Source organism: Apteryx mantelli, chromosome 2 (genome assembly GCF_036417845.1).
Source record: "Apteryx mantelli isolate bAptMan1 chromosome 2, bAptMan1.hap1, whole genome shotgun sequence".
NCBI lineage: Eukaryota > Metazoa > Chordata > Aves > Apterygiformes > Apterygidae > Apteryx > Apteryx mantelli.
Genome location: NC_089979.1, coordinates 167,958,521 through 167,972,193, shown reverse-complemented (window position 1 = coordinate 167,972,193; position 13,673 = coordinate 167,958,521). Strand labels below are relative to the sequence as shown.

Below are 13,673 nucleotides of genomic sequence, written 5' to 3'. Positions count from 1 at the left end.
GAATGAGATCCCCCAACAGAGCAGAGTGTGACTTGGAGCAGTGCTTTGTTCACAGGATGTACTGCAGAGAGCTGGAGGAGGATGAGCTCATTGCTCAACTACCAGGTTCAGCTGCAGAAAACAAATACAGCTCTTGGACCTCTGACAAAAGAGCTGGATGCAATTCCTAGGGAGAAAACATAATTGATACCAAACTATTTACTAAGACTTTTTTTTCCCCCCTGTGTCTTTAAGATGGGAAGCCAGTGGAGGTGGATCCCCATCACATTATAATAGAAGATCCTGATGGTTCGTGCACACTGATCTTGGACAACCTAGCAGGCAGTGACTCAGGACAGTACATGTGCTTTGCTTCCAGTCCTGCTGGAAGTACCAGTACGTTAGGAAAGATCCTTGTTCAAGGTAAAATCCTGCACAGATGCATTGTTTCCAAGGGGTCTGTTATGTAATCCCCTAAACATGAATATTAAGGCAATGAAGAAGTTCTGTATAATATATGCAGTATACTCCCTTGAGAAAGTTCTTTGATGGTACAGTAGTGAATTGTTCCTAGAAAATGGGGTCTTTAGGGTCTTGTGTGGAAGAATTATCTGGTCGGGGACACATCCCTTGCATCTGTCAGGGTGTTGTCATAGTTCCAGCTGTTGGCTACATTTATCCTTGCTTTGCAGTGCCACCACGGTTTGTGAACACGGTTAGAAATGCTTATTACATTGACGGCGAAGATGCTCAGTTTACCTGTACTATTGAAGGAGCACCTAGGCCTCAAATCAGGTCAGTTCTTTAGAAGTCGCTTTGGAACAAATTCTCTTTTCCCATTTTCGGTGGTCAGAACAGTCTCCTGCCCTGTCCTTCAAGGTTATGAACCCTTCATCTCTGTGTCCTCCAGCTTGTCCCCATCCCAATCCTGGCTTTTCCTGATCCCAACCTTCTTGGCATTCTCATGCAATTTATTCCAGCAAGCACCTGAAAAGAAACACCTACAGAAAATACCTGATATAGGACTGTATCAGATCTAATGCCTTGACAACATTTTATGAATCCTTCATGTTCCCTGCCCTACACTTGAGTTGATTCTATCAGCAACCAGTCTGGGGTATTCAGATAAAAAGCTCAATATAGCTTCTCGGGATTGGGAGCACTGCTCCCTGCATTGGCTAATGAGATTTCTTGAGCGGTATCTCATAGGCCTGATGAGTACAAGTATCCATGTGTGATCTATCTGCAGCTCTGTCTGCCAGGAAATTAAAGCCAATGTGGGATCCAGACTTTTCTCTAATGGTTGACTCTTGAGTTGTTTGCCCGCTGGCCTGATAGGTGGATGAGTGAGCTGGGGACTCCTTGACACTGCGTATTTTCTCCTGGTTTACATTCAGTATTTTCCCCATGCAGGTGGTACAAAGATGGTGCGCAGCTGTTGGACACAAGTAAATACCAGACTTTCAGCGAACCACAGAGTGGCATGTTAGTCCTGGTGATCAAGAACCCTGACAGGGAAGATATGGGATACTATGAATGTGAAGTAAGTTCAAAGAGATGTAAAGAACTGCTGTCTGACATGTCATAAATAGGAGAATTCCTTTTCCTCGGAGAGATTGTATGAGATTAGTGGCTGATTAATTGTTGTTGCATGTCATGTCAGAAAAGCTCATCATAAAAGTGAGGTTCTCCTGAAGTGGGCCTGGTCTGTGATCATCCCAAAGCTTCAGAATATTCTGATCTGAGATTTTGGTTGTTCAAATAAGAACAGCTTATTCTGGAGCTTAAAGACAGATCCAGACCTCTAGGGCTACCTCTGTGCAAAGTTTAGGAGCAATTGGACATGAAGTTTTGTTTCTGGACCGTTTTTAAATTAAGAACAGATTCATGCTGCTGCAAAGAAAGCATCCAAACCCCAAAGAAAAAATTAGATTTCAATACAAGTGAAAACCACTGGAATTCCTGTTTATTTAAAAAGTATACCTGGAAGCATCTAAGAGATTAAAATAATTTAAATGTAATATAAAAAAATCTTTTAAAAGTTAGTCACAAGTTATGCGTTCATTGTAATAAAATACGAACAAGCTCTCAGGGCTCAGGTATAATAACAGTTGACCATAATTTATGAACTTATCATGGGTCAGCTGAACGATGGTAAATGGCTCTTAGCTCACAGCAGCTTCAGTTATTCTGCATAAATTGCTAGGTAATCTGATATAATTTAATGACTTCTACTAAAAGTTTAGCAAAATTACATTACGTTGCATTTGTGATAAGCTAAGATCCCCAAATCCCTTATTTCCTGGGCTGAATAAGACTTGGTGGACAAATGGCTGATAAACAAAAACCCCTGTTTGACTACCATTTAAATGGCAGATGATAGGAATATGTGTCTGTTGGTGGAGATAGAGCCACCTCAGGGCAGAGCCACAGGCTGCAGAGCGACCTGCAAGTAACTGTAGGTTAGCCGACGTGCTGTAACTTGTCTGTGCACATGAGTCATTTGTGCTAAAGCATTATAATGAACTCCACTGAGCAGCAACGTCTTCATTCAGACCCTAGCTTAGGTTTTGGGGTCATGTCTTCCTTTCTGCTGTGAGTTGCAATGAATTTCCTAACTTAGCTGCAGTATCGTATAGAAGAGTTGTATCGTATAAAACCATCCTGCATTTTATTCAGTACTGCATGATTCTCTTTAGCTGGTGAACAGATTAGGGTCAGCGAAAAGCGGAGCAGACCTTTACCACCACAGTGCAGCAGCCCTGACTCAGGAGAGGAGAGGAGCCAAGCCATTACCATAGAAGGTATGATCCTTGACCAGCTCTGTGAGTATGTCAGTGATTTACTCGAAAACCATCTCACTGAGGATCGAATATGTTTGCCACCTTATCCATGCTGATTGTCGGTGTACACGTATCTGTATGTCTATCGAGAGGTGCATGGGTATGTTGCAGCTCAGCTCTACAGCCATCACCATCTGTTGATTTCTAAACCTGGCAAATCAACTTCATCATATAATGCTCAAAAGTGCATTATATGGAAAAAGAGGAGCAAGTGAAGGGTATGTCACACCGCCACTAATGCAAGAAAATGTTTCTCTTCCCGTTGGAGTACTTGAAAAGGTGTGGGTCAGTTTGGCAGAACATGAGTTAAGGGTTGCTGACAAAAAACCAGGGTCCTGTAAGTAAAGCTGCAGGTGTATTGTGATCTCTTCCTGAAATACCACTGAGCAGCATCTGGAATGATTGAGAAAGCAGAACTAATAGCTGTATGTCCTGAGCAATATTACTTCACCCGTTAGCAAGGGCTGTTCAGGTATTACACCCCACATAGTCGTAGAACCTATTCCCTTTTTTTCTGCATTTTTTTTTCCAATTGAATTGATAGGGTGATGTGGACTGATCTTACAGCCATCCAGTGAGGCATCTCTTTCTTAGCACTTTTACGGTGCGACTGCTTGAAGTTATCTTCTTATTCAGCGTGAATTCAGACTGAGTTTAGATGAGAGGCTTCATCTGAGTAAGGACTGTTCACCGACATGGGAAGCTGGTTGCTGATACTAGTTAGAAGTGTGCTTGGCCTACTGGGCATGGGCACAAGCACTGTCCTTGTAGTCCTTTATCAGAAAACCATCAAAAGTTCAAAAGCATTGCAGGGAGAATGGTGTTAGTACAGCAATACCGTAACCGTCTCAGTAGGATAAACCTTGAAGTATTTGAATGCTTTGTCCTTGCTGTGACCTAAAGAGAGAAAAATAAGTTGCACGCAAGACGTAGAGGAACACAGACAAATTACTGTTAGGGCAGCATGTCTTGATGAAGTTTTCTTGTACGGAGGCAGAAGATGTTATAAAAATGAAAAAGGGTTGTAAAACAGCGTTAGAAGCATTGCTCAGCTCTCGGGGTTTTAAATATATACATTCAGCCCTGAATTACTCATATGCTGTAATACCCGCAGCGATAAAAGATTTTGTGAGGTTGATTGAAGAAACGTGATCTGGAGATTGCCTGGAGGCTGTGGAAGTGTTAGGAAGTCGTTTGTGATCGGTGCTGTGCTGTTGCCCAGACTTGGCTATAGGGAAGGAAATGACTCATCTTCGCAGAGGAATCAAGAGCGAGCTGGTTCAGGACGAAGGGAGCAAAGAGTAGTGCTGAGCCAGGCTCACCCATGAGACAAGATGATTGTTTTGAGCAGAATCACGTCAGGGATGAATCTGGCATAATGCCCTTGACCGAAGAGGGATTTTGCTGCTTTCTTGGCAACCAAGAACCAGCCTCGATCTAGCTATCGAGGAAATCAGGTTCATCTGGCAGAGAAAAGGAGGACAGATGGATCTCACGAAGGCTTTCTCTTTCCATCTTTATAATCCTTGATTGATTGATCCATTGATTGATGCTCATTTTTTGTTTTTTTTTTTGTTTTTTTTGTTTTTAAAACAAGCTGGAAAATTGTAGTTCAGATGTCATAGAAGAAATAACTATATTTCAGTTCATTAGTCCAAAGCAATTAACATCTGTTTACATTTTCTTTTGAAATTTAAGCAAAAGAGAATTAATTTAAAGGAATTTTTAAAATCCTGTGTAAGACTGTTCAAAACCTGAAAGGTTTGTGAAAAGTCTCTTACATTTATTTTCAAAATATTTTCCTAGAGGTTAATAATTATGCTTATAAGTGATTAAACTGTGTAGATAACTAATGAGATGTGTGGGAATTTATTTCGTGTAGATGAAAACATACAGTTGTATTAAAAATTTTAATACAAAGAATGTTTTACTATAATTCCTGCAGGTAAATTAAAGAAGTGGAAACCTCAGTTGGCTTGAGATACAAAACAGCAGGACAAAAAAATCTGAATGCAAGATCTGTTAGCTGCTGACTTAATATCAATAAATGTTCTGTATCACCGGGTTTCTGTGTTTTTGTTTATTAACGGCACTCAGTGCTCCACCAGCTAGTCCACTTCTCCCATTGACTTCAGCAGGAGTTGGGTTGCAACCCAAGAATGTGACTCTAGATGGGCTCTAGCTGCAGTTTTTAGGGACAGTTTCAGAAGCGTTGAAGCAAAAGAACCTATTTTTAGGGATGCTTCCAACTCAGATTTCAGACTGGATAATTTTGAGCAATGCTCATCCCCTTGCATGCTTCTTCAAGGTTGAACTGGAACTTCAAAACATGTGTCGGTGTTGTGTTCCTGGGTTTTGGCCTGAGAGAGAGAGAGTGGGCCGAAAGGTTCCCATATAACATTTTGGAACCGGGAAAATACCTGTCTGCCACAGGGGTGTCCTCACTGCAGCGTTAGTTTGACTTAACCTCAGCTCAAATTCAAACTCCTCATTTTGGTAGCTTGATTCTGTGTGCCATCACTAAACAGGGAGGAAAGGGGCTGGATGAGCAGCGTGGAGGAGCTCTGAATGCCGCAGTAGCTCGCGAGCCAGAAGTGTTGGAGAACCTCTGCCTCAGCAGTCCTCTTAACTTGAGCTTAAAGCACCACTGGTTCGAGCTAGAGGTGCACGCGTGTGACGCAGGGTTGACTTTGAACGAAGCTGTGCTAGCCCCGCGGCCACCACATGTTAACAACTGTCAGGGTCATCCTGCAGGCTCGCATATATTCCATGTAAAACATCATTGCCCAGTTCTGGTCACGTTATACCTGTTTGCCCAGGGGACGAAGGGCGAGTATATTCATTTGCAAAAAGAGCGTTTAATTGATTTGACCATGATACCATAATTAAATTAAGCCTGGTTAAATTGAAATATATTTTCTCCCCAAGAGATACTAAGAGTGCTTCCTTTATTTCCAAATAGTTCACTTATTGGCAGCTGCCCAGCTCATAGGACAGCACCAGGTGGTGGCAATCGCAGCAGGAACATCAAGGAATCGCAAGATTTATCTAGAGAAACATTTAAGCATCTTCCATCCAGATCAGTGCTGATGAACAATGACGGGTTGGTGGGACATGGAGTGAGCAAGACTTGCTTCTTCCCTCAACAAACCCGGAACTGAAATCTTGCTCATGGGAAGGATATTAAAAACAAAAATCCAATGAGATGTCTTCAAAGGGGGCTGATGCAAATGCAGGCTTCAACTTTCGCCTGCTGAGGTCTGTCACGAGAATTTATTTTCTCAAGGATGGGAAAGGAGCAGAATCAAAACAGCTACAGGACTTTCCTCTGTGTGAATGACATCAAACAAGTCAGGGCCAAACCTAAAATCAGGCGAAGGCTGAGGGAATCAAGCCCATTTTTGAGGCAGAATTTCTTTTGTTTTTTCATTTCGAGCTTTCCTTTGCTCTGACAAATCCTGCCAAGGAAGAACATCTGATTTTTTGTCTTTATTAAAAAATCCCAACTTCAGGGAAGATGTCTGAGCTTCCCACAGGGTAAGGATGGACAAACAGGAAAAATAAAAAACAAGGAGAAGCACATGTTTTCTGAGATAGTTCTGTGTAGGTTTGGACTTGCAGTATAGTCATCATGGCTATTTGCCGCTAATTATCATTGCTCCTAACAGCTGGAAACTCACTTTATGGGCATTTCAGTGGACATCTGCAAAGTGGGAATTTCCTCATTTGTATGCAAGTGCTCTTATTTTTTCTGTCAGCATGATACCTGCTAACTCTCCTTGCGAATTGGCTCAAAAGGTTGCAGAGCTGGGCCTTTTGGCACATGCTCAACCCTGGGGCAAGGGATTTTATAGGCTGCCAAAAAAACAATCAGAATGCTTTTTTACTACCCACGGGGGTAGTATTTGTTTCTTATTCCTATGGGAAACATTTTTAAAATACTGAAGGTTTAGGCACCAAAACAGGGTGTTTTAAAATGGAGCTTTTTAGCCAGTTTTGTCGTGGCCCAAATTATGGTTTGGGTTGGCACTCTTGCTTTGCAAGCCACATCAGGGACATGAGGAAAAGTCTTAATCTGGCACAGATTTTGTCTATCTTGATAAGTAGTTGAGGATATTGCTAGATATTGTCTGTGCCTTTGTTGTACCTTGTCGAGATTAGTGGAAAGAGTCTTGGGCAGGAGATTGGACTAGATTACCTCTTGAGGTCCTTTCCAATCCAAATTATCCTATCCTATCCTATCCTATCCTATCCTATCCTATCCTATCCTCTCCTGCCAGCGCTGACTGGGAATGAAACCATGTTATTTGTCTACGGGGTAGTTGTTCTGCAAGGACATGAGCTTGAGAAGCCATTTATATGTATGAAAAGCTTTTGTCTTCTCTCTGCCCTCAAGACTTTGAGTTGTCTTGAGGTCGGAGTTGCGTCTTCCTCTGTGTAATGCTTCTCTGTGTACAACCTCTGTACATTACTTCATCTGTACCCACCAGCTGACCTAGCCTCTACAGTGCCTTGCAGTGGCACAGTCCTGTACAAATATTTAAATTTCAGCTAGTTTCCAGTGCAGGGCCCAGCAAATCTGGTATTGCAAAGTAGGACAAATAATACATTATTCTGTAAGTGGTAGCTTCACGGTCTCTTCTGCCGTCCTCTCAGGTTTATAAGCTCATCATCAGCCCTGTCATCCTTCCCCCTCCCTTCTCCAGAAGCGCTGGTCAGTCTGGTACCTGCTCACTCCTCCTTCCCCTTCTCTGCAGGAATAACATCGTTCTTGCACATAAGGCTCCGTATCGGCACAACAGGGCACAGCTGGGTTCATCTCGCTGGTCTTAAGAGAGGTGTTTTTGTCAGAGCAGCCCACGTAGAGTTGAGCTTGGAGCTGGCCTCCTTCGTTCGTTGTTACCGCCCATGTTCTGCAGGTCATCTGATGGGAGGCTGAGTGTGTGCGCAGTGCGGTGCAGTGATTGCAGCATGGTGAGAAACGTCTGCCAGGAGCTCGGTGTGCCGAGCTCCTTATTGCGAGTCCTAGCTAGGGTCCCTCCTGCTGGGATTTCGGCATCAACTCCCTGCTCTAGGGCTGGGGAGAAGGACGCAACTGCAAATGTCTCCTTTGGTTGTGGTGGGTGGGGTGACACTGATACGTTCCTTTTACCTTGAAGAGAGAAAAGCTGTTCTTCTTGTCTATAGGAGAGACTTCCCCACAGTCAGAGACGGAGACTTCTGTCCAGGCCTCACTTGAACGCGCCGATAAGGAGATCAAGACGGCTCTAAGGAAGCTTGTGGATTCAGCATCACTGCTTGTGACTCTTCCGCCAGGCGCGAGAGGAGGAGCTGGTGGTCTCGGCCTTCTCGAGTCCGTGCCTTCTGCCTGCTCAGAAAGGGGAACTGGGCCTCCTCTGATAGCTCACGAAGCCAGTACCCAAACCCAAATTGCTGCAGGGCATGGTAGGTCTGGAATTAAGCGGGAAAATGTCCTATGGAGTCAAGAGAGACAAAATTGCTGAACTCACCAATAATGATTTTTTCCTAAGTTTTTTTGTTCCTTTGTATTCTGAACAGTTGCAGGTTAAGAGAGAACATTCAGACACCACGACACCTGGGGCTATAGGCTGGGGACACAAGCTTAGCTTCATATCTAAGCAGAGTTTTTAGTCTGCCACCTCTCCAAAGTGGAGGCATAGAGGATTTTTCCAGTTCTGGACTTGTTTTAATGTTTTGAGGGTATTTTTTTTCCATTGCAATTTCAGAAGTTATTTGGTTTTGGATTTGCTGAGATGGGGGAAGGAAGGTTGCTTCTTTTTTCCTTTTCTATCTCTCTTTCTCTCTCTCTTTTTATTTATTCATTTATTTATTTTTTAACTCTTTGCCATTAGCAAGCTGGAAATTTCTTTAACACCCCCTTACCGGCTGCTGTGGATTTTCTAGGATCTTGGGCATGACAACTTCACTTGCGTTTCACTGGCACTGGAGACTTAATAGATTACTCAGCAGTTGCCCTGTGATTAAAACCAATGCTGTGCATGATTACGTCTTGCTAGGAGAATCTGGCTTTCATGCGTGCGTTGTTTTTAAAAATATGAGTGGGCTGCAGTCCTTCTTCTGCTTCTCCTTATGCTTGCTGCCATAACAACTTGTCTGAGTGGTCGCTGTGTCAAGTCAGAATAACTGTCCTTAAACCAGTGTGACCTAAAAAGGACACTGTCAAGCAGCCTTCAGCCTGCAGACTCCAGATGCTGTTTAAAAAATGGGATCTTTTTGTCTAAAACTTAACAAGAAAAGATGGATTTCATGGAATCAGACCCCAAAATCCAACATGAGAAATGAATGGGCTTTAAAGCCTCTTCTCCTTTTTAGGGGAAAATTATCCATGAAAATAACCTCTGGTAAAGCAGGATGACTCAAAAATCATCAGAAGCAGATGCCAAATAGGACAGATTATTTACTTAGCTGTAACTAAAGAAACGATGGAGCAGTGAATAGCAAATGGAATAGTTTTTCAGTCCTTTAAACAATTGAAGGTGTTATTAACATGGGGAATTATTTTAATAAATTGGAGACTTGACAGCTGTCCCTTTTATCACGCACTTTGATTAAAAAAGAGGCAAATATTTCAACAGTGCTGGCTATAGGAAAGCACAAGTACGTTTCCTATCCACCTGTGCTCTCTGATCCTACCAGTAATGCTGTGAATAACCATGTTTTCCGTCCTGGGAGAGCTGTCCTATGCCGTTCCTGAAAGCTGCTGCTTTTTTTCCAAAACCAGCCATCATTAAACATTCCCAGAGCGCTCCGCCAAAGACCTTTCCTGCTGGGAAGATGATGTCTCTCAATTTGACATTTGACTCCTCAGATGAAAAAGGGGCTGACGCTCTTTATCCTAGGAGGTAGCTCAAACAGTCAATATCAAAGGACAATTGGTTACTTTTGGAATGGAAGATCAAACCAATTTTTGAGGATGCATCTGGTAAAATAATAATGAAAGAATAAGACTATCTAAACTGCCATCGAGCACTGGGCATTTCATCATATCCACATGGTGGAAGTCAAACACACTTAAATTATCTAGTAAAATGGATGCATTGAATAGACATTTTCCTTTCAGTTATCATGTTTCTTGTTGCGTCCCTATTGGCTGCCTTTCCTATTTGTGCCTGTGTGTGTTTCCTCAAAAAAAAGTTAGTTTTGCCCAGTCACCGGTGTTCCATCATTCAGCGTCTCAGATGTTATTCAATCCCTTTGCTGCATGTTGTCTTCTCAAAAGGGCCAAATCCTCCTCTTAGCTTCAGCGATTGCTCTTGGCTGAAGTCAGATGGACTCGATCGGAGACTGGTTTCAGGTGTGCCTTCATCAGTGACGTGTCTAACTTGCCTTATTTCTGCTGCCAGACAAAGCACGAAGCCAAATTCCAACTGAAGAACCAAGTGCAACAAAACCCAGGCCTGGTCCTTCCCGCAAAGAGACGGCTGCTGGAGCGGAAAGGGCTCAGGAACGCACAGTTCCCATCACCAGGTAAATACAGATCCTGCACACAGATTTCTGAACACGGCAGACTTTGTCGTAAGAGAAACAAGTCCTAGTTAAGGAAGTAGGTGGTGACTCAAAGTGATTCTTGTGGGTTTAGTGGAATCCTTAGAGTCCTGTTAACTTGTGTGTCGTGCAAGAAGGATGGAAAAAGTTGGGGAGAAATTAATTCCCCAAACAAAATCTTCTTGTATTAAGTTTAAGTAAATAATGGTAAACTTGAGAGTCTAATCCTATATCTCCGTAGTTGTGTGTGACTGTGTAATGATATTTACTCTTGGTCTTCATGAAAGAACATCACCAGCCACGGAGGCAGGAGACTGGTATAGAAGAGAAGGAGATGTGGTCTGGGATGTGCACAGTGAAGTTTATATTGAGACCACGGAAAGAACTCGTGTGTATAAGACTGAGGAGAAGACCCCAACAAGTAAGGAACAACCTTGTTTTCCTCTCCCTGATCCCATGATTGTCCCGTTGTCTTCTCCTTCGGTGATATCTCTCGGTGTCTGTTTTCTGAAGTACTTGTATTTCTCGAGCAGTAACTATTAAACAAAAAATAACGCGTAAGCCAGCAAACAGGAGGGCTAAAGGTAATGCCAGTGAAAATAAACCCATATATGATGCTGTGATATCTCTTGATTTGACATTCAACCAATGTCACATCCTAAATGGCCAGTCCTGGAAATCCCATTTGAGTAACTCAGCTTTCATCAGCAGACCATGAATAAATTTATGGTATCGTGATGGCCGCAAACCCTTGTGTCTCACCAGGTGCACCCTACATGCAAGTGACAATCGAGGATGTGCAGGTGAATTCTGGGGAGCCTGCCAAATTTCAGGCAGTTATTGAAGGAAACCCTCAGCCTACTGTTTTGTGGTTTAAGGTGAGCGAAGATGTTTCCCTGACAGGGAATAAGGACCACAGAAAGGATTACAGAGCAGTATTTTTGTGGGGAATTTCTTTTATTCTTTTATCCTATGCCTCTTACACTGATTCGGGGTCACGTCTATAGACTGTGATACAGAGATTGTCAAATCAGCTTCAGCTGTCTCTGGGACCCGCAAATGCCTGTTGGGTGTTGGAGATATTTTTTCTACCTTCTCTTTCATGTTATCAGAGAATAGTTGAGGTTCAAAGGAACCTCTGGAAATCGTCTAGTCCAACCCCACGGCTCAAGAGCTAGAGCAGGTTGCCCAGGACTCTGTCCAGTTGGGTTTTGAATATCTTCAAGGATGGAGAATCCAGAACTTCTCTGGACAATCTTTTCCAATGTTCAACCACCCCCACAGTAAAGAAAGTGTTTTTTTCTTATGTTCAGACAGAATTTCCTGTGTTTCAATTTGTGCCCAGAAGTGCCTTTTCATGAGAGGACAATGTAGGAACAGCTGTACTGGTTCACCACAACCATGCACCTTGACCTGTGTTGTCTCCAGTGTCACTGTAGCCCCTTCAGCAGGGAGGGGCAACCAAGACGGTTTAGGAGACCAAGATGCGCAGAAAGTGGGATCGGTGGCTGCCGGAGACCCACCAAGATGTGTACTGTAGTTTTGGGGTCAGGGATGGGCTCAAGAACGGTTTGTCAACATGACTTCCACGTACTGTATCTTTTCTATAGCAAGTTAGTAAAAAAACCCAGTGACTAATGACCTTGAGTATCCCATGGAAAGGAAAGAGAAATCATTTATTATTCCTCAGAATACTGATGTGCCCCTGAAGTGAGCAAGCATTTTTCAGTAATGATTGCCTGTAACTCTCCTGTCCAACAAACTGGTTTTGTACACTTAAGTTTTATTCCAGTTTTTTCTATCTTCCGTCTGGAAAGTGCAAGGATGAGCTACTCAGAGAAGTAAATAAAATACAAAAAAACCCTTAAAAAACAAACAACAAACCAAGAACCTCCCCCTCACACACGCACACACACACACACACGGACAGCTAGGAAAGAATAGCACAAGGCAAGAATATATGATATACCCTCTTAATGCTCTCCCAATCTCTGACATTTTCAGCTCAGAGATATCCTGAACTAGCTGAATTTTATCTATTTACTGACACACAATGAAGCTCCCTTCCACATGTTTATGTAGACTCCCCTTGGAGCCACGTAAGCTTCTTGCAAGTACAATCTTCTTTGGCAAAGAGTTCGATCCATCTACAATGTGTTGTGTCCTTCTGGTTGTTCTGTGCATATCTGCCACGAGCTTCACGTGGTGGCCCTTAGTTCTTCCACCAGAAGCAGTTAATCCCTGCCCACTCTCTCCAGGCTATTTGTGATTTTGTAGAGCTCTGTAATATCGTATTGTATCATAGAGCTTCCTTCCAGGCTGAAGAGTCCCAGCTTGCTCCATCAGTCCTCACGTGGAAGCAATTACAGAAAGTGCATTGCCACATCAAGCACCCGTGGCAAACCAAGGATTTACAAGATGATGTTTTCAATCTGATTCTTCATTTCTCCCCTAATAACTTGTAACCTGTGGTATACTTCTGACTACCACCAAGCACTGAGCTGATGTTGCCACGGAGCTACTGTAGCCCAAAATTTTGTTCCAGTGTAATAAGGATCAGCTGTGAGCCCAACATTTCATACGGGAAAATAATGTAGCGTCACTTTACATTTATCTGTATTAAATTTCATCTGGAATTTTATTTCCCACTCAGGCAGTCTAATAGGATCCTTCTGCAAATTGTCATAATCTGCTGTGTAAATTGTGTCATGCACGCCCTCCTTTCAGATCATATATGACTATATTAAGCAGCAGACGAGCCAGCACAAGCTGGACACCAGGCAGGAGTTAAGCAGATGTTCTTTGGGCTCCCCTGGGCTGACTGCCTCTTGCCTAGGAGAACTGAAGGGAAAACCAGCCCTGGTGATCTCTCCCAAGCCTTTTTCCCTATGAATGGGATGTTAAACAAAAAATGCTAATGAATAGCGTAGAAGCTGAAAAACATTTAGTCGTGGGGGACTTTGTCAGCCAGCGTTTTATTATTGAGGTTTGCTAGCCTAAATGCTTAAAGGGTTTGTGTTTTAGCCCTGCTGGTGTATCTCATTCCTTGAAGAGAAGGAACATCTATTTCTGTCTTGATTTTCAGTGCCAAAATATCGTTTCTTTCCCTCAGGGCACTTCCTTGTTGACAGACAGCCACAGGCTCCATCAAGTGAAGGAAGGAACAACATATTTCTTAGTCCTGGACAATGTTGTCTCAGAAGACGGTGGTGTTTATACCTGTGTTGCCAAAAACGCTGGAGGAGAGGTTTTGTGCAAAGCAGAGCTTATTGTACATGAAGATAACTTAATTTTTTCAGCTCCATGAGTCGCTTTCAGTGCCAT

At 43.0% G+C, this 13,673-nt stretch overlaps 1 protein-coding gene across 1 annotated transcript in view; it reads left to right on the top strand.

Annotated features, from left to right (window-relative positions):
• The window catches only part of LOC136991345 (obscurin-like), a 144,635-nt gene that overhangs the window by 108,147 nt on the left and 22,815 nt on the right, over positions 1–13,673 (top strand). Inside the window, 10 exon segments of the mRNA XM_067292211.1 lie at positions 235–402; positions 672–774; positions 1,393–1,522; positions 2,679–2,760; positions 2,763–2,783; positions 8,010–8,267; positions 10,208–10,331; positions 10,637–10,770; positions 11,115–11,227; positions 13,462–13,627. Coding sequence (XP_067148312.1) covers positions 235–402; positions 672–774; positions 1,393–1,522; positions 2,679–2,760; positions 2,763–2,783; positions 8,010–8,267; positions 10,208–10,331; positions 10,637–10,770; positions 11,115–11,227; positions 13,462–13,627 — 1,299 coding nt within the window.